The following is a 26,050-nucleotide window of genomic DNA, read 5'->3' as shown; positions in this document are numbered from 1 at the left end:
CTAATAATTTAACAGAGAGATCTTTAATTATCCCTTGTTGAAGGTTCACTGGAATATCTAGAATTTCCTTTGTTAAAGTTCAGTTATTTTCAATACTCCAGTTACTTATTTCCTAAAGTATTTTTGTGCCAAATTTTGTGAAATTCTAATGAGTGGTTCTCGAGAAATTGGCGTATTTCCGAGAGTGCAAATTTTTATTGAATCGCAATTTTTTTACTCACTACGCATGCGCTGCATTTAACTGGGTTCTTTCGGTAGCAAAGAAAAAGCTAAAAATTGCTGGGTTCTTTGCTTGGTTACCTTGTCTAACATATCTTTGTGATAAAAGACTTAAGTCATCAATACACTACTGCGTTCAGTTATAGAGAAAAATAGCACAGATACTGCGGGTGTTGAGTAAATAAAATGATCGCTCTATTGATGGCATGCTTGTTTTTTGCAATCCTTGTGCACGCGCTGAATATTCAATACAGAGAAAAGTTTCTTTTGTCGTTATCAAGGATAAAATATTTCAAAGATTTCATTTTAGAATGAATAAACAGATGTAATAGGTGTAAATAGATAAAATGGTTGTCGCAAATCGTGTTCTTTTAAGATGGCTCATAACGGTTTCCCGCATTTTTCAGAACGTGATCATGAAAGCTACCCGGCCCTCGCTTACAGTTGATGTTATAATAATGATATCAAACAAATGCCCAATTGTTGATAAACAAGTTAAGGCTTTCTTCGTGATGCAAAAGGTTGCAGTAACAACAATGTAACCGGTTGAAACACCCTTAATTTTAGATTTATGGGCTCTTTAATTTACTCAGAAACAAGTCATTTGACTTCCCCCCCTCCGGTGTGTTATCGAACTATGATTAGCATGTTTGAACATGCTCATCATGCAACGTTTTTCCAAATTTCAAAACATTTTTAGGAGGGGTTGGAAGGCACTTTCATTTTTCGAAAATCTACGTTGGTTCCGTATCCGCCTCCTCATTTTTTAAACTTTGTAAAAAGTTAAATCTTGGCATGCTGATTTCAACTAGATGATACCAAATGGTGACCACTGGACTCGTTTTTGAGTTATAACTATTAAGAGCTAAAATTAAAAATGTTTTCATCGGCTAATACCGTTGGTACGTTACTAGTATTGGCAAGAAAATGATTATAACCTGTTCGCCAATGATTATATTTATGCGCATTTGTTTGATGCCATTATTGTCAACTGAAAAAGAGTGGTGGGATTAGTCGAAGTGCAAACAAATGCTTGCCAGCCACCTAATAAATTCAGTAGAAATCTGGATACTGCTATCCCGCAACAGGAAGCCTACAAAATCTGCCTGTGCTCGTTTCACCTTAAATCAGTAACATTGCATTAGTAACTTAACAGTAGAACAAGGTATGACAGAAAGAACCCTTAAACAGAATCTTAATATTCTCGTATTTAATAAAGCTTAAGAAGATAAGCTTTAAAGTCATGTTTAAGAGAGTTTAAAGAGAGGCAATACATAATGGTCAATTCAATAAAAAGAGAAATTCTTGTTCCGTTTCTTGTTCTTGGGAGAAAGGGAAACTACAGGCGTTCCGAAATATTTCATTCTTACTCCAATTGTGTTTCAATTGCAGATGTACCAGCAGTGACAATTGATGGAGATCCAACACAGTTTAAAGCTATAGGGTACGATATGCAGCTGATCTGCCAGTATAATGCTTCACCACCAGCGTCTGAAGTGCTGTGGAAAAAAGATGGAACTGTTATAACAAGAAATACAAGCCTGGAGATTAATGAATCAAGAATAAATATTACGCGTTACAATGGAAGCCAAATTCAGCTGACAATTGTTAACGCTACCACACAAGATGCTGGAAATTACACCTGTGATGTTACAAATGGTGTTGGCAATTCGTCCGATACGACTGTAATTGCTATTGAAGGTGTGTTTTAATGTACAAAACCAATTATTCAACGTGTTCATGCCTTAATTGCACTCATGTTTGTCTTTGAAGGTATTTATGTTGTGTGTCTATATCACGCGAAATTAATGATAGTCTAAGACAGATCCTATATACTCTAACACGGGATTGCCATCTATTAGAGTTATCAAGAGAAATTTAGTAATTTGAGATGATTGAGCCTATTCTCTTCAGTCCATGACCGAAACCGCTTTAGTTGTGAACAAACCGTTCTCTGTAACGACGATGACGATATTGCGCGAAAAAAGGAGACTTATTTCCTAAAAAATTCTCCTAAAGCATGTGGTACTTAAAGACTCTAGAGGCAGAGATTTTTGCATTCAATATAGTTACCTTTTTGGACTCTGTCAAAAATATGTTTTGAAAAGATCAGTCAAAAAACATCATCCTTTGTTGCGTCTTACAGAGAAACCTTTGATCACCACTCATCCACAAGGAGATACCTTAAAAGAAGGAGATAACGTGACTTTATCTTGTAACGCGACTGGAAATCCAGTACCAACAATATCTTGGATCAGAGATGGATCTGCTTTAGATACAACTATCAATTCCAGGATCAGTTTTTCAGATGACAAAAAGAAGTTGACAATAACGAATGTGAACAGGACAGACAGCGGAGAATACCAGTGTGTGGCGACAAACAGGGTTGCAAGTGATACCTCAAAGGCCGCTACACTGAATGTCGAATGTAAGTTTAATATCTTATTCTAATTTAGCTCAACCAAACAGCTTGAATACTGTCGCCCCGCCCAAAACGCACAGTGAAGTGGTTTAATGTATCAATTGTTATTTTTTGTATGGTCTATCAAACAATTCCCCGAAAACACGCAGTTGGAAGCTGTGATGAACGCTCAATGATCTATTGTAGTCTTACCGCAGTATTACGTAGTTCCGTTCTAATCAAAGGAACAATTCAGCCTTATAGTTTCTGTACGTGCACGTAGCTATTAGATTTGTCAGTTGTATCCTCGCTTTCACCACGAACGCAAGTCACCTAAGTTGAAGAAGTTAAAAGTGACCGCCTAGTGAAGCCAAAGCAGTCTACCTTTAGAGGCAAGCGTAGGACTGATATGTAAGTGTTGTCTTTACCTTTTAATAGTTAGTTTCCACGGAATTCTCAGTTAGTTTTCTTATCGATCGTATCTTATTAGTTATTGCAATTCCGTATATAGACTTGCTGTTTTCTACTGCCCTGCAGTCATAAGGTTTAGGTTAGTTTTCTAGTTTCGTCGCAGTTTAGTGTAAGTTAAGTACATAAGTATCACGTGGACCTCAATGCTCGCAAGAAGAACTGTTTCTTTAGTAGCTTATGCTTTATTTTTAATCAAATTTCAGTTTACGGCTAAACAACAATTATCGCAATTGGTGTCAAGGAAATAAATCAATTTGTCCTGCACATCAGCGTGCTTTATTTCGTCAGCCCGTAAAGTAGTCCTATCTTTAAAAGTCGTCTTCACCGGCTCACGACACCTCTAGTTCGCTCGAGAGTCGCCGGCCGCTACAGAAGCCTTAAAGTAATTTTCTCCCCGAAAACTTAAACAACTTTTGTAAAGTATTACGCAGCGAAGGATTTTAATTATAAAATTTAACGGCCGAGGATGTGTTCCGTCGGGAACGAAGAAGCCACTGATTTTTTTCAGTCTCCTTTACAATTGTTGCATATGTAACACCGGCGTCAAAGTGCACTAGGAGATGTAAAACCCCCGACCAGCTCGCCCATGCGCGGTACTCGTCAAATCTATTGCGACTATAAATTAGCCATAAATCATAGTTGTTTACATCAGATTCTTATGATACAAGCATTGCATTTCGCGCTATGTACATTGTTCTGTTGTGATGTATTTTGCGGATTGTTTTATTATTACAGATCAACCCGAGATCACTGCTCATCCGGGGAGTGTTGAGAAAACAGAAGGAGATAACCTGACCTTATCTTGTAACGCTACTGGTAAACCAGTACCAACAATATCATGGACCAGAGATGGATCTCCTGTAGATTCTTCTAGGATCAGTTTTTCAGCAGACAAAACGCAGTTGACCATAATGCATGTGAACAGGACAGACAGCGGAACCTACCGATGTGTGGCGAGTAACAGTCTTGGAAATGCTACATCCAATGCTGCTACACTGGATGTCCAATGTAAGTACAGTATCTTGTTTTGATAAATCGAAACCGAGTAGTTAGCCTCTGCTGCCACCTTACACAGAGAGAACAAGAACACTGATTATCGGTGTTGGTTTGAAAGAATCTCGAGACAGTATTCACAATGATTGCCTAAAACCCGTAAATTGAAGCTATATTTTTCCTTCAGTAGTAACTCTAATAACCAATGTAAGGATTGTGCTGATCGCATGTGAGCTTATTACAATTACAATACCCGATATGCGAATTTTAAACTGCAGGTCAGTCACCAATTTACCTGCACACAGTCGTCAAATATCACTGGTGAAATCTTTTACCAGAGGCAGATATCTAAACTTACTATGAATATCTGATCAATGATTATTACTTGCATCAAATTTTTTATATAAGAAAAACCCCACTAAATTGTGACATGCACATTGTTACGTTGTCATTTCTTACGCGGACTGTTTTACTGTTACAGATCCACCTGAGATCACTGTTCATCCAGAAGCCAAAACAAAATCAGAAGGAGCGAACGTAACTTTATCTTGCAAAGCTGATGGAAATCCAGAGTCGACAATATCATGGACCAGAAATGGATCTCCTGTAGCTCAAAGCGGAAGGATCAGTTTTTCAGCAGACAAAACGCAGTTGACCATAACGCATGTGAACAGGACAGACAGCGGAGAATACCGATGTGTGGCGAGTAACAGTCTTGGAAATGCTACATCCAATGCTGCTACACTGGATGTACAGTGTATGTACAGTATCTTGTTATCGATATTCTTGACAATGATATTTTCAATGCTGCTACACTAGATATCAACGGTGCAAGTAATTGATCAAACACTCGTGCTGTCTGGAAGTTTGAAAGGCCCCTTGCTCCTATTGGGTTTAGCACGACACGGAGAAACAGAAATCAGCGACTTTTGACATCTATGTTTTTGAAAATTTCACAAGAAATATTTCCTAAAAATGACATTACTGCAGTTTCCAGTTTCCAGTGCGACCCCATCAACCAAGGAAGCAAAGATTCCGTTCAAATGTAACCTATGAAAACATGGGATGTTAACACTGCATTTCCGACAATTCATTCATCTAAGCAAGCTGCACACTGCAGAAGCAATGAGTTAGTAGTCATGTTTATCCTTTAACACTCAAACGGTGGTGATAAATTTGCAAATAATTTGCTAGGATGGCCTCGATAGTCGCACTGTAACTTGCTAACTTAAATCCATTTAAAACATAAAAACAGACTCGTATAGTCTTGAAATGATTTTAGTTCGTACTTTCAACATTTTCCCATTCCTGACAATAATTGTCTTGTTTGTTACAGATCAACCAGAGATCGCTACCCATCCTCAAAATAAAACTAGAATAGAAGCAGATAACGTTACTCTCTCTTGTAACGTTGATGGAAATCCAGTACCAACAATATCATGGACCAGGGATGGATCGCCTGTAAATACAAGCCGAAGGATCAGCATTTCAGATGACAAAAATCAGTTGACAATAACGAATGTGAAAAGAACAGACAGCGGAACCTACCGATGTATGGCGAATAACAATCTTGGAAATGCTACATCCAATGCTGCTACACTGGATGTCCAATGTAAGTATAGTATCTTGTTTTGATAAATCGAAACCGAGCAGTTGGTCTGTGCTGCCACCTTACACAGAGAGAACAAGAACACTGATTATCGGTGTTGGTTGGAAGAATCTCGAGACAGTATTCACAACGATTGCCTAAAACCCGTAAATTGAAGCTATATTTTTCCTTCAGTAGTAACTCGAATAACCAATGTAAGGATTGTGCTGATCGCATGTGAGCTTATTACAATTACAATACCCGATATGCGAATTTTAAACTGCAGGTCAGTCACCAATTTACCTGCACACAGTCGTCAAATATCACTGGTGAAATCTTTTACCAGAGGCAGATATCTAAACTTACTATGAATATCTGATCAATGATTATTACTTGCATCAAATTTTTTATATAAGAAAAACCCCACTAAATTGTGACATGCACATTGTTACGTTGTCATTTCTTACGCGGACTGTTTTACTGTTACAGATCCACCCGAGATCACTGTTCATCCAGAAGCCAAAACAAAATCAGAAGGAGCGAACGTAACTTTATCTTGCAAAGCTGATGGAAATCCAGAGTCGACAATATCATGGACCAGAAATGGATCTCCTGTAGCTCAAAGCGGAAGGATCAGTTTTTCAGCAGACAAAACGCAGTTGACCATAACGCATGTGAACAGGACAGACAGCGGAGAATACCGATGTGTGGCGAGTAACTGTCTTGGAAATGCTACATCCAATGTTGCTACACTGGATGTACACTGTATGTACAGTATCTTGTTATCGATATTCTTGACAATGATATCTTCAATGCTGCTACACTAGATATCAGCGGTGCTAGTAATTGATCAAAACACTCGTGCTGTCTGGAGGTTTGAAAGGCCCCTTGCTCCTATTGGGTTTAGCACGACACGGAGAAACAGAAATCAGCGACTTTTGACATCTATGTTTTTGAAAATTTCACAAGAAATATTTCCTAAAAATGACATTACTGCAGTTTCCAGTTTCCAGTGCGACCCCATCAACCAAGGAAGCAAAGATTCCGTTCAAATGTAACCTATGAAAACATGGGATGTTAACACTGCATTTCCGACAATTCATTCATCTAAGCAAGCTGCACACTGCAGAAGCAATGAGTTAGTAGTCATGTTTATCCTTTAACACTCAAACGGTGGTGATAAATTTGCAAATAATTTGCTAGGATGGCCTCGATAGCCGCACTGTAACTTGCTAACTTAAATCCATTTAAAACATAAAAACAGACTCGTATAGTCTTGAAATGATTTTAGTTCGTACTTTCAACATTTTCCCATTCCTGACAATAATTGTCTTGTTTGTTACAGATCAACCAGAGATCGCTACCCATCCTCAAAATAAAACTAGAATAGAAGCAGATAACGTTACTCTCTCTTGTAACGTTGATGGAAATCCAGTACCAACAATATCATGGACCAGAGATGGATCGCCTGTAAATACAAGCGGAAGGATCAGCATTTCAGATGACAAAAATCAGTTGACAATAACGCAGGTGAAAAGAACAGACAGCGGAACCTACCGATGTATGGCGAATAACAATCTTGGAAATGCTACATCCAATGCTGCTACACTGGATGTCCAATGTAAGTATAGTATCTTGTTTTGATAAATCGAAACCGAGTAGTTGGTCTGTGCTGCCACCTTACACAGAGAGAACAAGAACACTGATTATCGGTGTTGGTTGGAAGAATCTCGAGACAGTATTCACAACGATTGCCCAAAACCCGTAAATTGAAGCTATATTTTTCCTTCAGTAGTAACTCTAATAACCAATGTAAGGATTGTGCTGATCGCATGTGAGCTTATTACAATTACAATACCCGATATGCAAATTTTAAACTGTAGGTCAGTCACCAATTTACCTGCACACAGTCGTCAAATATCACTGGTGAAATCTTTTATCAGAGGCAGATATCTAAACTTACTATGAATATCTGATCAATGATTATTACTTGCATCAAATTTTTTATATAAGAAAAACCCCACTAAATTGTGACATGCACATTGTTACGTTGTCATTTCTTACGCGGACTGTTTTACTGTTACAGATCCACCTGAGATCACTGTTCATCCAGAAGCCAAAACAAAATCAGAAGGAGCGAACGTAACTTTATCTTGCAAAGCTGATGGAAATCCAGAGTCGACAATATCATGGACCAGAAATGGATCTCCTGTAGCTCAAAACGGAAGGATCAGTTTTTCAGCAGACAAAACGCAGTTGACCATAACGCATGTGAACAGGACAGACAGCGGAGAATACCGATGTGTGGCGAGTAACAGTCTTGGAAATGCTACATCCAATGTTGCTACACTGGATGTACACTGTATGTACAGTATCTTGTTATCGATATTCTTGACAATGATATCTTCAATGCTGCTACACTAGATATCAGCGGTGCTAGTAATTGATCAAAACACTCGTGCTGTCTGGAGGTTTGAAAGGCCCCTTGCTCCTATTGGGTTTAGCACGACACGGAGAAACAGAAATCAGCGACTTTTGACATCTATGTTTTTGAAAATTTCACAAGAAATATTTCCTAAAAATGACATTACTGCAGTTTCCAGTTTCCAGTGCGACCCCATCAACCAAGGAAGCAAAGATTCCGTTCAAATGTAACCTATGAAAACATGGGATGTTAACACTGCATTTCCGACAATTCATTCATCTAAGCAAGCTGTACACTGCAGAAGCAATGAGTTAGTAGTCATGTTTATCCTTTAACACTCAAACGGTGGTGGTAAATTTGCAAATAATTTGCTAGGATGGCCTTGATAGTCGCACTGTGACTTGCTAACTTAAATCCATTTAAAACATAAAAACAGACTCGTATAGTCTTGAAATGATTTTAGTTCGTACTTTCTACATTTTCTTATTCATGACAGTAATTGTCTTGTTTGTTACAGATCAACCAGAGATCGCTACCCATCCTCAAAATAAAACTAGAATAGAAGGAGATAACGTGACTCTCTCTTGTAACGTTGATGGAAATCCAGTACCAACAATATCATGGACCAGGGATGGATCGCCTGTAAATACAAGCGGAAGGATCAGCATTTCAGATGACAAAAATCAGTTGACAATAACGCAGGTGAAAAGAACAGACAGCGGAACCTACCGATGTATGGCGAATAACAATCTTGGAAATGTTACATCCAATGCTGCTACACTGGATGTCCAATGTAAGTATAGTATCTTGTTTTGATAAATCGAAACCGAGCAGTTGGTCTGTGCTGCCACCTTACACAGAGAGAACAAGAACACTGATTATCGGTGTTGGTTGGAAGAATCTCGAGACAGTATTCACAACGATTGCCTAAAACCCGTAAATTGAAGCTATATTTTTCCTTCAGTGGTAACTCTAATAACCAATGTAAGGATTGTGCTGATCGCATGTGAGCTTATTACAATTACAATACCCGATATGCGAATTTAAAACTGCAGGTCAGTCACCAATTTACCTGCACACACTCGTCAAATATCACCGGTGAAATCTTTTACCAGAGGCAGATATCTAAACTTACTATGAATATCTGATCAATGATTATTACTTGCATCAAATTTTTTATATAAGAAAAACCCCACTAAATTGTGACATGCACATTGTTACGTTGTCATTTCTTACGCGGACTGTTTTACTGTTACAGATCCACCCGAGATCACTGTTCATCCAGAAGCCAAAACAAAATCAGAAGGAGCGAACGTAACTTTATCTTGCAAAGCTGATGGAAATCCAGAGTCGACAATATCATGGACCAGAAATGGATCTCCTGTAGCTCAAAACGGAAGGATCAGTTTTTCAGCAGACAAAACGCAGTTGACCATAACGCATGTGAACAGGACAGACAGCGGAGAATACCGATGTGTGGCGAGTAACAGTCTTGGAAATGCTACATCCAATGTTGCTACACTGGATGTACACTGTATGTACAGTATCTTGTTATCGATATTCTTGACAATGATATCTTCAATGCTGCTACACTAGATATCAGCGGTGCTAGTAATTGATCAAAACACTCGTGCTGTCTGGAGGTTTGAAAGGCCCCTTGCTCCTATTGGGTTTAGCACGACACGGAGAAACAGAAATCAGCGACTTTTGACATCTATGTTTTTGAAAATTTCACAAGAAATATTTCCTAAAAATGACATTACTGCAGTTTCCAGTTTCCAGTGCGACCCCATCAACCAAGGAAGCAAAGATTCCGTTCAAATGTAACCTATGAAAACATGGGATGTTAACACTGCATTTCCGACAATTCATTCATCTAAGCAAGCTGTACACTGCAGAAGCAATGAGTTAGTAGTCATGTTTATCCTTTAACACTCAAACGGTGGTGGTAAATTTGCAAATAATTTGCTAGGATGGCCTTGATAGTCGCACTGTGACTTGCTAACTTAAATCCATTTAAAACATAAAAACAGACTCGTATAGTCTTGAAATGATTTTAGTTCGTACTTTCTACATTTTCTTATTCATGACAGTAATTGTCTTGTTTGTTACAGATCAACCAGAGATCGCTACCCATCCTCAAAATAAAACTAGAATAGAAGGAGATAACGTGACTCTCTCTTGTAACGTTGATGGAAATCCAGTACCAACAATATCATGGACCAGGGATGGATCGCCTGTAAATACAAGCGGAAGGATCAGCATTTCAGATGACAAAAATCAGTTGACAATAACGCAGGTGAAAAGAACAGACAGCGGAACCTACCGATGTATGGCGAATAACAATCTTGGAAATGTTACATCCAATGCTGCTACACTGGATGTCCAATGTAAGTATAGTATCTTGTTTTGATAAATCGAAACCGAGCAGTTGGTCTGTGCTGCCACCTTACACAGAGAGAACAAGAACACTGATTATCGGTGTTGGTTGGAAGAATCTCGAGACAGTATTCACAACGATTGCCTAAAACCCGTAAATTGAAGCTATATTTTTCCTTCAGTGGTAACTCTAATAACCAATGTAAGGATTGTGCTGATCGCATGTGAGCTTATTACAATTACAATACCCGATATGCGAATTTAAAACTGCAGGTCAGTCACCAATTTACCTGCACACACTCGTCAAATATCACCGGTGAAATCTTTTACCAGAGGCAGATATCTAAACTTACTATGAATATCTGATCAATGATTATTACTTGCATCAAATTTTTTATATAAGAAAAACCCCACTAAATTGTGACATGCACATTGTTACGTTGTCATTTCTTACGCGGACTGTTTTACTGTTACAGATCCACCCGAGATCACTGTTCATCCAGAAGCCAAAACAAAATCAGAAGGAGCGAACGTAACTTTATCTTGCAAAGCTGATGGAAATCCAGAGTCGACAATATCATGGACCAGAAATGGATCTCCTGTAGCTCAAAACGGAAGGATCAGTTTTTCAGCAGACAAAACGCAGTTGACCATAACGCATGTGAACAGGACAGACAGCGGAGAATACCGATGTGTGGCGAGTAACAGTCTTGGAAATGCTACATCCAATGTTGCTACACTGGATGTACACTGTATGTACAGTATCTTGTTATCGATATTCTTGACAATGATATCTTCAATGCTGCTACACTAGATATCAGCGGTGCTAGTAGTTGATCAAAACACTCGTGCTGTCTGGAGGTTTGAAAGGCCCCTTGCTCCTATTGGGTTTAGCACGACACGGAGAAACAGAAATCAGCGACTTTTGACATCTATGTTTTTGAAAATTTCACAAGAAATATTTCCTAAAAATGACATTACTGCAGTTTCCAGTTTACAGTGCGACCCCATCAACCAAGGAAGCAAAGATTCCGTTCAAATGTAACCTATGAAAACATGGGATGTTAACACTGCATTTCCGACAATTCATTCATCTAAGCAAGCTGCACACTGCAGAAGCAATGAGTTAGTAGTCATGTTTATCCTTTAACACTCAAACGGTGGTGATAAATTTGCAAATAATTTGCTAGGATGGCCTCGATAGTCGCACTGTAACTTGCTAACTTAAATCCATTTAAAACATAAAAACAGACTCGTATAGTCTTGAAATGATTTTAGTTCGTACTTTCAACATTTTCCCATTCCTGACAATAATTGTCTTGTTTGTTACAGATCAACCAGAGATCGCTACCCATCCTCAAAATAAAACTAGAATAGAAGCAGATAACGTTACTCTCTCTTGTAACGTTGATGGAAATCCAGTACCAACAATATCATGGACCAGAGATGGATCGCCTGTAAATACAAGCGGAAGGATCAGCATTTCAGATGACAAAAATCAGTTGACAATAACGCAGGTGAAAAGAACAGACAGCGGAACCTACCGATGTATGGCGAATAACAATCTTGGAAATGCTACATCCAATGCTGCTACACTGGATGTCCAATGTAAGTATAGTATCTTGTTTTGATAAATCGAAACCGAGCAGTTGGTCTGTGCTGCCACCTTACACAGAGAGAACAAGAACACTGATTATCGGTGTTGGTTGGAAGAATCTCGAGACAGTATTCACAACGATTGCCTAAAACCCGTAAATTGAAGCTATATTTTTCCTTCAGTAGTAACTCGAATAACCAATGTAAGGATTGTGCTGATCGCATGTGAGCTTATTACAATTACAATACCCGATATGCGAATTTAAAACTGCAGGTCAGTCACCAATTTACCTGCACACAGTCGTCAAATATCACTGGTGAAATCTTTTACCAGAGGCAGATATCTAAACTTACTATGAATATCTGATCAATGATTATTACTTGCATCAAATTTTTTATATAAGAAAAACCCCACTAAATTGTGACATGCACATTGTTACGTTGTCATTTCTTACGCGGACTGTTTTACTGTTACAGATCCACCCGAGATCACTGTTCATCCAGAAGCCAAAACAAAATCAGAAGGAGCGAACGTAACTTTATCCTGCAAAGCTGATGGAAATCCAGAGTCGACAATATCATGGACCAGAAATGGATCTCCTGTAGCTCAAAGCGGAAGGATCAGTTTTTCAGCAGACAAAACGCAGTTGACCATAACGCATGTGAACAGGACAGACAGCGGAGAATACCGATGTGTGGCGAGTAACTGTCTTGGAAATGCTACATCCAATGTTGCTACACTGGATGTACACTGTATGTACAGTATCTTGTTATCGATATTCTTGACAATGATATCTTCAATGCTGCTACACTAGATATCAGCGGTGCTAGTAATTGATCAAAACACTCGTGCTGTCTGGAGGTTTGAAAGGCCCCTTGCTCCTATTGGGTTTAGCACGACACGGAGAAACAGAAATCAGCGACTTTTGACATCTATGTTTTTGAAAATTTCACAAGAAATATTTCCTAAAAATGACATTACTGCAGTTTCCAGTTTCCAGTGCGACCCCATCAACCAAGGAAGCAAAGATTCCGTTCAAATGTAACCTATGAAAACATGGGATGTTAACACTGCATTTCCGACAATTCATTCATCTAAGCAAGCTGTACACTGCAGAAGCAATGAGTTAGTAGTCATGTTTATCCTTTAACACTCAAACGGTGGTGGTAAATTTGCAAATAATTTGCTAGGATGGCCTTGATAGTCGCACTGTGACTTGCTAACTTAAATCCATTTAAAACATAAAAACAGACTCGTATAGTCTTGAAATGATTTTAGTTCGTACTTTCTACATTTTCTTATTCATGACAGTAATTGTCTTGTTTGTTACAGATCAACCAGAGATCGCTACCCATCCTCAAAATAAAACTAGAATAGAAGGAGATAACGTGACTCTCTCTTGTAACGTTGATGGAAATCCAGTACCAACAATATCATGGACCAGGGATGGATCGCCTGTAAATACAAGCGGAAGGATCAGCATTTCAGATGACAAAAATCAGTTGACAATAACGCAGGTGAAAAGAACAGACAGCGGAACCTACCGATGTATGGCGAATAACAATCTTGGAAATGCTACATCCAATGCTGCTACACTGGATGTCCAATGTAAGTATAGTATCTTGTTTTGATAAATCGAAACCGAGCAGTTGGTCTGTGCTGCCACCTTACACAGAGAGAACAAGAACACTGATTATCGGTGTTGGTTGGAAGAATCTCGAGACAGTATTCACAACGATTGCCTAAAACCCGTAAATTGAAGCTATATTTTTCCTTCAGTGGTAACTCTAATAACCAATGTAAGGATTGTGCTGATCGCATGTGAGCTTATTACAATTACAATACCCGATATGCGAATTTAAAACTGCAGGTCAGTCACCAATTTACCTGCACACACTCGTCAAATATCACCGGTGAAATCTTTTACCAGAGGCAGATATCTAAACTTACTATGAATATCTGATCAATGATTATTACTTGCATCAAATTTTTTATATAAGAAAAACCCCACTAAATTGTGACATGCACATTGTTACGTTGTCATTTCTTACGCGGACTGTTTTACTGTTACAGATCCACCCGAGATCACTGTTCATCCAGAAGCCAAAACAAAATCAGAAGGAGCGAACGTAACTTTATCTTGCAAAGCTGATGGAAATCCAGAGTCGACAATATCATGGACCAGAAATGGATCTCCTGTAGCTCAAAACGGAAGGATCAGTTTTTCAGCAGACAAAACGCAGTTGACCATAACGCATGTGAACAGGACAGACAGCGGAGAATACCGATGTGTGGCGAGTAACAGTCTTGGAAATGCTACATCCAATGTTGCTACACTGGATGTACACTGTATGTACAGTATCTTGTTATCGATATTCTTGACAATGATATCTTCAATGCTGCTACACTAGATATCAGCGGTGCTAGTAATTGATCAAAACACTCGTGCTGTCTGGAGGTTTGAAAGGCCCCTTGCTCCTATTGGGTTTAGCACGACACGGAGAAACAGAAATCAGCGACTTTTGACATCTATGTTTTTGAAAATTTCACAAGAAATATTTCCTAAAAATGACATTACTGCAGTTTCCAGTTTCCAGTGCGACCCCATCAACCAAGGAAGCAAAGATTCCGTTCAAATGTAACCTATGAAAACATGGGATGTTAACACTGCATTTCCGACAATTCATTCATCTAAGCAAGCTGTACACTGCAGAAGCAATGAGTTAGTAGTCATGTTTATCCTTTAACACTCAAACGGTGGTGGTAAATTTGCAAATAATTTGCTAGGATGGCCTTGATAGTCGCACTGTGACTTGCTAACTTAAATCCATTTAAAACATAAAAACAGACTCGTATAGTCTTGAAATGATTTTAGTTCGTACTTTCTACATTTTCTTATTCATGACAGTAATTGTCTTGTTTGTTACAGATCAACCAGAGATCGCTACCCATCCTCAAAATAAAACTAGAATAGAAGGAGATAACGTGACTCTCTCTTGTAACGTTGATGGAAATCCAGTACCAACAATATCATGGACCAGGGATGGATCGCCTGTAAATACAAGCGGAAGGATCAGCATTTCAGATGACAAAAATCAGTTGACAATAACGCAGGTGAAAAGAACAGACAGCGGAACCTACCGATGTATGGCGAATAACAATCTTGGAAATGTTACATCCAATGCTGCTACACTGGATGTCCAATGTAAGTATAGTATCTTGTTTTGATAAATCGAAACCGAGCAGTTGGTCTGTGCTGCCACCTTACACAGAGAGAACAAGAACACTGATTATCGGTGTTGGTTGGAAGAATCTCGAGACAGTATTCACAACGATTGCCTAAAACCCGTAAATTGAAGCTATATTTTTCCTTCAGTGGTAACTCTAATAACCAATGTAAGGATTGTGCTGATCGCATGTGAGCTTATTACAATTACAATACCCGATATGCGAATTTAAAACTGCAGGTCAGTCACCAATTTACCTGCACACACTCGTCAAATATCACCGGTGAAATCTTTTACCAGAGGCAGATATCTAAACTTACTATGAATATCTGATCAATGATTATTACTTGCATCAAATTTTTTATATAAGAAAAACCCCACTAAATTGTGACATGCACATTGTTACGTTGTCATTTCTTACGCGGACTGTTTTACTGTTACAGATCCACCCGAGATCACTGTTCATCCAGAAGCCAAAACAAAATCAGAAGGAGCGAACGTAACTTTATCTTGCAAAGCTGATGGAAATCCAGAGTCGACAATATCATGGACCAGAAATGGATCTCCTGTAGCTCAAAACGGAAGGATCAGTTTTTCAGCAGACAAAACGCAGTTGACCATAACGCATGTGAACAGGACAGACAGCGGAGAATACCGATGTGTGGCGAGTAACAGTCTTGGAAATGCTACATCCAATGTTGCTACACTGGATGTACACTGTATGTACAGTATCTTGTTATCGATATTCTTGACAATGATATCTTCAATGCTGCTACACTAGATATCAGCGGTGCTAGTAGTTGATCAAAACACTCGTGCTGTCTGGAGGTTTGAAAGGCCCCTTGCTCCTATTGGGTTTAGCACGACACGGAGAAACAGAAATCAGCGACTTTTGACATCTATGTTTTTGAAAATTTCACAAGAAATATTTCCTAAAAATGACATTACTGCAGTTTCCAGTTTACAGTGCGACCCCATCAACCAAGGAAGCAAAGATTCCGTTCAAATGTAACCTATGAAAACATGGGATGTTAACACTGCATTTCCGACAATTCATTCATCTAAGCAAGCTGCACACTGCAGAAGCAATGAGTTAGTAGTCATGTTTATCCTTTAACACTCAAACGGTGGTGATAAATTTGCAAATAATTTGCTAGGATGGCCTCGATAGTCGCACTGTAACTTGCTAACTTAAATCCATTTAAAACATAAAAACAGACTCGTATAGTCTTGAAATGATTTTAGTTCGTACTTTCAACATTTTCCCATTCCTGACAATAATTGTCTTGTTTGTTACAGATCAACCAGAGATCGCTACCCATCCTCAAAATAAAACTAGAATAGAAGCAGATAACGTTACTCTCTCTTGTAACGTTGATGGAAATCCAGTACCAACAATATCATGGACCAGAGATGGATCGCCTGTAAATACAAGCGGAAGGATCAGCATTTCAGATGACAAAAATCAGTTGACAATAACGCAGGTGAAAAGAACAGACAGCGGAACCTACCGATGTATGGCGAATAACAATCTTGGAAATGCTACATCCAATGCTGCTACACTGGATGTCCAATGTAAGTATAGTATCTTGTTTTGATAAATCGAAACCGAGCAGTTGGTCTGTGCTGCCACCTTACACAGAGAGAACAAGAACACTGATTATCGGTGTTGGTTGGAAGAATCTCGAGACAGTATTCACAACGATTGCCTAAAACCCGTAAATTGAAGCTATATTTTTCCTTCAGTAGTAACTCGAATAACCAATGTAAGGATTGTGCTGATCGCATGTGAGCTTATTACAATTACAATACCCGATATGCGAATTTAAAACTGCAGGTCAGTCACCAATTTACCTGCACACAGTCGTCAAATATCACTGGTGAAATCTTTTACCAGAGGCAGATATCTAAACTTACTATGAATATCTGATCAATGATTATTACTTGCATCAAATTTTTTATATAAGAAAAACCCCACTAAATTGTGACATGCACATTGTTACGTTGTCATTTCTTACGCGGACTGTTTTACTGTTACAGATCCACCCGAGATCACTGTTCATCCAGAAGCCAAAACAAAATCAGAAGGAGCGAACGTAACTTTATCCTGCAAAGCTGATGGAAATCCAGAGTCGACAATATCATGGACCAGAAATGGATCTCCTGTAGCTCAAAGCGGAAGGATCAGTTTTTCAGCAGACAAAACGCAGTTGACCATAACGCATGTGAACAGGACAGACAGCGGAGAATACCGATGTGTGGCGAGTAACTGTCTTGGAAATGCTACATCCAATGTTGCTACACTGGATGTACACTGTATGTACAGTATCTTGTTATCGATATTCTTGACAATGATATCTTCAATGCTGCTACACTAGATATCAGCGGTGCTAGTAATTGATCAAAACACTCGTGCTGTCTGGAGGTTTGAAAGGCCCCTTGCTCCTATTGGGTTTAGCACGACACGGAGAAACAGAAATCAGCGACTTTTGACATCTATGTTTTTGAAAATTTCACAAGAAATATTTCCTAAAAATGACATTACTGCAGTTTCCAGTTTCCAGTGCGACCCCATCAACCAAGGAAGCAAAGATTCCGTTCAAATGTAACCTATGAAAACATGGGATGTTAACACTGCATTTCCGACAATTCATTCATCTAAGCAAGCTGTACACTGCAGAAGCAATGAGTTAGTAGTCATGTTTATCCTTTAACACTCAAACGGTGGTGGTAAATTTGCAAATAATTTGCTAGGATGGCCTTGATAGTCGCACTGTGACTTGCTAACTTAAATCCATTTAAAACATAAAAACAGACTCGTATAGTCTTGAAATGATTTTAGTTCGTACTTTCTACATTTTCTTATTCATGACAGTAATTGTCTTGTTTGTTACAGATCAACCAGAGATCGCTACCCATCCTCAAAATAAAACTAGAATAGAAGGAGATAACGTGACTCTCTCTTGTAACGTTGATGGAAATCCAGTACCAACAATATCATGGACCAGGGATGGATCGCCTGTAAATACAAGCGGAAGGATCAGCATTTCAGATGACAAAAATCAGTTGACAATAACGCAGGTGAAAAGAACAGACAGCGGAACCTACCGATGTATGGCGAATAACAATCTTGGAAATGCTACATCCAATGCTGCTACACTGGATGTCCAATGTAAGTATAGTATCTTGTTTTGATAAATCGAAACCGAGCAGTTGGTCTGTGCTGCCACCTTACACAGAGAGTGTGGCGAGTAACAGCCTCGGAAATGATACCTCCAATGCATCTGCAGTGGATATTCAGTGTAAGGAACTGATCAAAACTGAAAAACGCTGTCATAAGTTAAAGCCTTATACGTTGTTGTCTCCCACAGCACATTAGCTTGTTACAAATCTCCTGTTGAAGGCAAGCAAATATTTTCTGCATGCGTTAACTCCACATGTCAAATTTCTTACTTACTTGGCTTATTGATATTCAGGTACAGATCAACCAAAGATCACTGTTGACCCACAAGCTGTGACAAAGACAGAAGGAGGTAACCTGACCTTATCTTGTAACGCTACTGGTAATCCAGTACCAACAATATCATGGACCAGAGATGGATCTCCTGTAAATACAAGTGGAAGGATCAGTTTTTCAGAAAACAAAAAGGAGTTGACAATAACGGATGTGAGCAGGACAGACAGCGGAGAATACCGATGTGTGGCGATAAACAGAGTTGGAAATGATACATCCAATGCTGCTACACTGAATGTCCAATGTAAGTTATTATCTAATTCTAATTTAGCTCTGCCAAACACTTCGAATACTGTCGCCCCGTCCAAAACTTACATTGAAGTGATTTAATGTATCAATTATTATTTTTTGTATGGTCTATAAAACAATTCCCCAAAACCACGCTGTTGGAAGCCTTGAAGTAATTTTCTTCCCGAAAACTTTAACAACTTGGTATTACCCAGCAAATGATTTTAATTGTAAAATTTAACGGCCGTGGATGTGTTCCGTCGGGAACGAGGAAGCCACTGAGTTGTTCAGTTTCCTTTACAGCTGTTCCATATGCAACACCGGCGACAAAGTGCACTAGGAGATTTAAAAACCCCGACCAGTCGCCCATCAATAATCGTCAAATCTATTGGGACTACATATTAACCATAAATCATAATTACTTATGATATAAACATTGCATTTCGCGCCATGTACATTGTTCTGTTGTGATATATTTTGCGGATTGTTCTATTATTTCAGACAAACCCGAGATCACTGTTCAGCCTCGAAGTGTTGCAAAAACAGAGGGAGATAACGTGACGTTATCTTGTAATGCTACTGCAAATCCAGTACCAACAATATCATGGGTCAGAGATGGATCTCCTGTAGATTCTTCTAGGATCAGTTTTTCAGGAGACGACAAGCAGTTGACAATAACGGATGTAAACAGGACAGACAGCGGAGAATACCGATGTGTGGCGAGCAACGAACTTGGAAATGATACCTCCAATGCTGCTACACTGGATATTCAATGTAATGTGTTAAGCATGTTCGAATTCATTTCCATGCAGTTGTGATTAAGATCCTTCTTTATCCTCACATCAGGTTTTCGTATTATGGAACTTGCATGTTGCTTAACAAGTAAAGGCCAGTTTTTTCTTTGTTTTTGTTCCATTTTGAATGACAGACGCAAATATTACCAGTCAGAGTTGGTTAGAAAAGTGTCAAATTGAGGAGAGCGGATACACAGGCAAATGTATGGACAACTGATGAAAGGTTCCAATTTGCTTCGCTAAAAATCTTCATTTGTCAAATAAAAAACCAAGGCCTGTGAATTTTTGAGAATATAGTTTTACAGTGAACACTATCAGATTCCCTGGAACATATACAAAGACTATATTTCACGCCATATTTGCATGACTGATCATAGTCATCACATGGTTAAATTCCGCGAAATGATTAAATACTTCTGGAAAGAAAAGTTCGTGATGTATCTTTCGTAGAGTCTAAGATAGAGCTGAGTGAAGTCGGTGATCTGCTGTACCCTTCGCCTCAAGAGATCTGAAAAAACTTTGTATGGCTCAGTATCTAATTGATCCTCCAAGTTGTCAAATAATACACCCTTTTTGTATAACAACGTCTTATTTTGGCGCTGAGGCTGAACTTTCTTATATTTTTTGGGAAAAAACGTTCTTAAGATGTTCATTTACATGGTATACAGTATTTCAATATATCAAAGCGGACATGACCAGATGACTTTGATGGTGTGGAAGTTATTTTGGAATGAGTTATTAATAAGAACTGCTGATTATTACAACTGAGATGTGTGTCATGCAATAAGAAAACCATTGTTAATGTTATTCAAAACATGCCCCTAACTACTTGAGTTAATTTACATTTTTTGTCACCTTTATTTTGTCCATACAGGTAAGCAAAATAAAAACGTTCTTAATCGACTCTCAGCGTGAGGAATGTTCTTAATACGTTCTCAAAATTTTGGTTAATCTCAGCCTCAACGTCCTTAGAAAAAGGTTCTTATATATATATATATATATATATATATATATATATATATATATATATATATATATATATATATATATATATATAAAAGAGTATGATTCTTGTTTGTGCCGAATTGCAGGCTTCTACAGTATAAAAACTGTCTTTTCAATTTCCCCTCTAAATCATGGTTTCATTGTAAAGTAGATGATTTCTTTTTGTTTTTTGTTTTTGTTTTTTTGCAAGTTAGCTCTTCATAACTGTTTAGCCCTTTGGTTTAGCTTTGTTCGTTGTAGCAATGTTTTATATTTTTATTATCTTTTTCAGTTGCACCTGAGATCTCTAAGAATCCTGAAGGCCTCACCATAGTGGAAGGACAAAATGTCGTTTTTAGCTGTGTAGTTGAAGGAAACCCGTCACCTAACGTATCATGGACAAAGAATGGACAAGGATTGAACGTCGCAGCAAATTCACGACTGGCTGCCTCTCGCACGAACAATAATCATAATTTGACAATTACAGATGTTCACCGATCAGACGCAGGTCAATACAGATGTGTGGCCATCAACAGTGTCGACACTTCCACTTCATCTGCCGCCAAACTGGAGGTTTACTGTAAGTATCGAAATATGAAAATCATTTAAAGCCCCTTTAACATCAAAAACAGCGCCAGCAAGTTTGGTTGTTTGAAATAACATTACTGTTTTGATTTTTGGCATAACATACACATAATTGTTGCTATTTCTGACGTCATGTGTGATCTCGAACTCTCTGTGTGCGGATATTTGCTTTTGTTACCCTGACAATAATGGCAGATATTTTAAGATTGTTTTCTGCTTGAGCACCACCTTTACATTTCCTAATCGATTCTTTCGTGTTTACAATTTTGGGATTAACGGAGGTCACGAAAATCGACAAGGATTTTTCACGAGGAAAATATGGCGCTATTTACAGTTGTCTATGGTAATATAACGCGACTGCGTTTATTTTGGGGTCGTGACCTCATTGTTCGGAAGTATTTACCTGTGGCTGTCGAGTTACGCTCCAGGGGTAGGGTAGGGATTGACTGCTTTCGATTCCTCTTTGAACCAAACTATGCTTCCAAGATATGGACGAACTTCTTGTCAAAACTAGTAACTCCAGACAACTTCTACTTTGCTGGCTTTCATTCTTGTTGTTGTTGGTATCCTATTCGTCCACTGAAGGAGGTAACAAATATTTAGTATTTGAAAACAAGCGCTTTACGCGTTGATTTTTAAGCGGAAATCAAGCAAGTCGGATCTTTCTGTATCATGGCACGTTTATACTGCCTCGTATTTACGTACATCAAGCTGGTTATATCTTTACTCTGATGTAGTTAGGCATATTTTTTGTCTAAACACATTTTCTGAAAGAAAGTTACCTTGCTAAACGTACATGTAGAACGATAGATTGCTTCAGCCGGTTGTTCAAGGTCGACATTTCGATATTACAAACTTCAGTTTTCACGTAAATGGCTTTGAATCAGAACCGCTACGAAATAGAAACTGATAAATTTTTCTTAATTCAGAATAAACGTGTTGCTTAAGTACTGTCCCTCTGCATCCTTTTGCATGCTTCTATTTACGGTAACTTTCGGAGTGGCAGGTGCATGGTAAATCCTTGGTAATGTGAATCGAAAGTATTCCGAATATTATTAAACTATTTAGCGTTTCTTCTTCAGTGTTTCGCTTCGCTTAGTATGTGACTTGAGAAATAAAACAGCTGTCATTATGTCATTAGTGTTTTAAAACCAATAGATCTAGTCGATATTTTGCTGCTGTTTATGTGTTTGTACATGTAACTAATCAAAATGAAGCATATTTCAACTGATGGAACTCCTAGTACTTCCTTGTAAGAATAAGTTCGGTTTATTTTATTTGTGGTTAACGCAGTATTTTCTCATGGATAGTTTCCCATTATGGTGTCCGCAGTTTCAAAGTGTTTAGTAGCTAATACATGTATTAAAGGGGATAGTCTCCCCTCTGATGTTGTAACCTCAGAATCTTTACAAATTTTGAAGTCCCAATTAAGCAATTACTTACGAGTTTAGTTGGTTAGATATCACTAGTGTTTTTTTAATTATTATTTATTGTTGTTATTATTATTATTACTTTATTTACATATTTTTATGTGTAGTTTTTTATTACATTATATATTTTAACCAGCACTACTTTATAATTCTTATGTTAAAGTTGGCATGATAACTGTTTAAAGTTTCTGCTGACTAATGCACCTATCATTGGTTTGCCCCAGGATGGGGGGCTCAGGCAACCCAGGTGATATTTGACATTTTCAGGTTTTCAGATGTCGATTTTCCCACCCTTGGGTCTCCATTATAAGTCAAATTCACACCCCTGGGGAACAAAGACCTTGTATAGTATGTGCAACAAAATGATAGGCACTCACAACAAGTTTATTGCAGCACTCCTCCAGAGAGTAATATTATTTGTTGGCAAATGGTCCCCTCCAAGTTTGTGTAACACAATACTCCTTACCTTTCATTCAGCCATCCTTGGACACAGGAAACTCGCTCAGATAAATTCTGGGTATTTTCCAAGATGGCACACCCCTCATCACTCATTCCCAGATCCTCTCAACTTTTCAAGATGGTGGTCGAGTGAAATTTCCCACCCTGGGGACCCCAACCCATGTGCGCTTTACTAAGTCTAATTCCCGTGGGTTGGCCAACCCCCCCATCCTGGGGCAAACCATTAGAAGGTGCATGAATAAATGTAGATGTAGATGAAGAAACCAACAGTCAGCTAACAGATGTCCAACTGATTCAGTTGGTTACTGCTTGCAAGGTCCGAAATCTATTTGATGAAAACTCCATTTTAACTAAATCGTGAGCTACATGTTCTTTTATGCCTTTCCACTTGGAATCTGACTCTTGCGATCGTTTGGGGGTAGGAATATTCTCACGCGAAGAAAAGTCTTGAAAAACTTTGCGTTTTTGTGTTTCATAGTGAGGGAAAAATCTTATTGACACTTTTTGGCGACCACATTTTTCCATTTGGCAAGTGACAAAAAAAATTGGTTGGCACCTGCCTAAAAAAGTCAATTTCAGATCCTGGCTTGATTCCATGTAACAGAACATTTAAAATAAGGTGGCATCATTTGATTGCTAATGAGGCGTCATGCAGAACAGCTAAATTAGAACAGGCTCTGTCTGACAGAAGGGGCCTCATGTAACAGTACAAGACTCCTCTCTATCAGTTTTAAATCTTGTCATGGCCATGGGGAGTTTGGGGACGTTGCTGTCTGAATTTTGTCATTTCATATCCAGCGACTGAAGTTACCCTGTCCCTTTAGTTGCACACTCTTAATACTGTAAAAAATAATGAGAAACAATATTATGTAGTTATTGACTGACTGGGACTCCCGGAGAGTAAAATATTTGGCTTTCAGAGCCACACATTTTTCCGTCTGCAAGCTGCAAATAACAGTCGGTCATCGGAAAAATTGTCCGTTAAATTTGAGGTTTTGACAAGTAAAAGCTTAGCCTGGTCGGACACTCTGACTGATCATTTCTGCTAAACAAAAAATACTTTAACTGGAAATTTGTGGCCAAATATGGAACAAGTTACTTTATTGATAAGTTAATAAAGATGGTGAATTTTAAGCTCGGTAATGAAATGTGAAGGTGAATTAATCAACATGACACGAGCGTGGGACAAAGAAAAATTCTGAGTCCCCGACAGGACTCTTTTATTGTATTTATTGACTTTTTTATTGTATTTATTGACTTTTATTGTACTGCCAAACAATACTAGGCAAAAAAGCTTTGTTGTCAGGTTTGTGTTTATTCCATTTCTGATAAATAATTTTATTAGCGCAATGCGTCATCTCAAATGTCACATGGAATTTGTAAACACGCCACATCAGTGCCACTGTTCAGGCCACCTGTACTCATTTTGGGCTGGTGTTGTGAAGGATGGTGAAGCTCCATTTAGTCTGAATTATACGTTTGTCTGAAAAATTACTAACATCTGAGGTCTTATGTTGTCACTCGTTGTTTGTTATCTGCAAGTCTTGTGGAATTAATTAACCGCGTGGCCATGGGCCGAGCGCGGTTCTAGGTTTACCCGGGGTTTATTTATTTATTTTTTTTTTGTCGGTGAGCAGACCCAAGCTCCCTCTCGGCCAAATTTTGAGTCACGCAACGCGTGATGTTTTTCCGCCAGAAGCTGTCAAAACATAAATACACGGACAATTTTACGGATATTGTTTTCTTTTTTGTGGGTAAAATATATTTTCTTTTCATTTTATCAAAGCGTTGGATTCAAAGGGAATAATCAATACACTATAAAAAGGTATTACGTCAGCCATAAAATGTGTTGATGTTGCAGCTTTCACTTTCGCTATGTGACAAATAAGATTGAGTTTACTTTGCAAGTTTATTTCGCGAGAAGCGACGGTCATTAATTTATTTGCGATTTTGGGAGTATTTCTTGTGGTTTTAGGCAAATGAAGTAAATTCTTTGGCTGTTTCATCACAGCGAGTTTATAGATCGGAAGGAAAATTAAATATTTGCAAGCCAAGCAAAGAACTTGTTTTAGTTTTGTCGGTGACCAGACCCAAACTTCCACTTGGCCAAGTTTTGAATGACGCAGCCTGTGATGTTTACTCGCCAAAAGGTGTTGAAACATTAATACAAGGACAATGTTACGGATATTACTTTCTTTACTTTGGGTCAAATATATTTTCTTTTGGTTTTATCAAAGCGTTTGATTCGAAGAGAAATAATAAATACGTTAAAAAAAGAAAAGGTATTAAGTCAGCCATGGAATGCGCTGACGTTGCAGCTTTCATTTTCGCTACGTGACAAATAAAATCGTGTTTACTTTGCAAGTTTATTTCGGCAGAAGCGACAGTCATCAATTTATTTGCAATTTTTCAAGTATTTCTTGTGGTTTAAGGCCAGTGAAGTAAATTCTTTGGCTGTTTCATTGCAGTGAGTTCGGTGATCAGAAGGAAAATTAAATATTTGCAAGCCAAGCAAAGAACTTGTCAAAACATGCAAGGATTACGTCATTGGTAGGGAAATAATCACCGTACTAAAAATAGCCTTAAATAACGGAGTCTTAAATTATGTGACTCGTGTGACTACTTTCCTAGCCCTTTACTCGTGGAAAACACCAAAGAAATTTAATCATGACTTTTAAGAAAGAAATTAATTGTTAATAGTGTTGTTATTGAATCGTTCATATCGTTTATATCGTGCATGCCCATACATATCCCGA

At 38.3% G+C, this 26,050-nt stretch overlaps 1 protein-coding gene across 1 annotated transcript in view; it reads left to right on the top strand.

Moving 5' to 3' along the window:
* LOC110046798 (hemicentin-2-like) overlaps positions 1 to 26,050 on the top strand; it is a 297,824-nt gene that overhangs the window by 17,608 nt on the left and 254,166 nt on the right. The window contains exons 12-35 of the mRNA XM_089287541.1: positions 1,612 to 1,920; positions 2,366 to 2,647; positions 3,827 to 4,099; positions 4,566 to 4,841; positions 5,421 to 5,696; positions 6,162 to 6,437; positions 7,018 to 7,293; positions 7,759 to 8,034; positions 8,615 to 8,890; positions 9,356 to 9,631; positions 10,212 to 10,487; positions 10,953 to 11,228; positions 11,809 to 12,084; positions 12,550 to 12,825; positions 13,406 to 13,681; positions 14,147 to 14,422; positions 15,003 to 15,278; positions 15,744 to 16,019; positions 16,600 to 16,875; positions 17,341 to 17,616; positions 18,197 to 18,472; positions 18,777 to 19,058; positions 19,544 to 19,816; positions 21,113 to 21,400. Of these exons, the coding sequence (XP_089143667.1) occupies positions 1,612 to 1,920; positions 2,366 to 2,647; positions 3,827 to 4,099; positions 4,566 to 4,841; positions 5,421 to 5,696; positions 6,162 to 6,437; positions 7,018 to 7,293; positions 7,759 to 8,034; positions 8,615 to 8,890; positions 9,356 to 9,631; positions 10,212 to 10,487; positions 10,953 to 11,228; positions 11,809 to 12,084; positions 12,550 to 12,825; positions 13,406 to 13,681; positions 14,147 to 14,422; positions 15,003 to 15,278; positions 15,744 to 16,019; positions 16,600 to 16,875; positions 17,341 to 17,616; positions 18,197 to 18,472; positions 18,777 to 19,058; positions 19,544 to 19,816; positions 21,113 to 21,400 (6,675 nt within the window). The remainder of the gene's footprint in view (positions 1 to 1,611; positions 1,921 to 2,365; positions 2,648 to 3,826; positions 4,100 to 4,565; positions 4,842 to 5,420; positions 5,697 to 6,161; positions 6,438 to 7,017; positions 7,294 to 7,758; positions 8,035 to 8,614; positions 8,891 to 9,355; positions 9,632 to 10,211; positions 10,488 to 10,952; positions 11,229 to 11,808; positions 12,085 to 12,549; positions 12,826 to 13,405; positions 13,682 to 14,146; positions 14,423 to 15,002; positions 15,279 to 15,743; positions 16,020 to 16,599; positions 16,876 to 17,340; positions 17,617 to 18,196; positions 18,473 to 18,776; positions 19,059 to 19,543; positions 19,817 to 21,112; positions 21,401 to 26,050) is intronic.

The sequence above is a fragment of the Orbicella faveolata genome, unplaced genomic scaffold (assembly GCF_042242905.1).
Source record: "Orbicella faveolata isolate gen_17 unplaced genomic scaffold, um_ofav_v1 contig_14, whole genome shotgun sequence".
Taxonomy (NCBI): Eukaryota; Metazoa; Cnidaria; class Anthozoa; order Scleractinia; family Merulinidae; genus Orbicella; species Orbicella faveolata.
The sequence above is the reverse complement of the archived record's forward strand: the minus strand, read 5'-3'. Positions and strand labels throughout refer to the sequence as shown.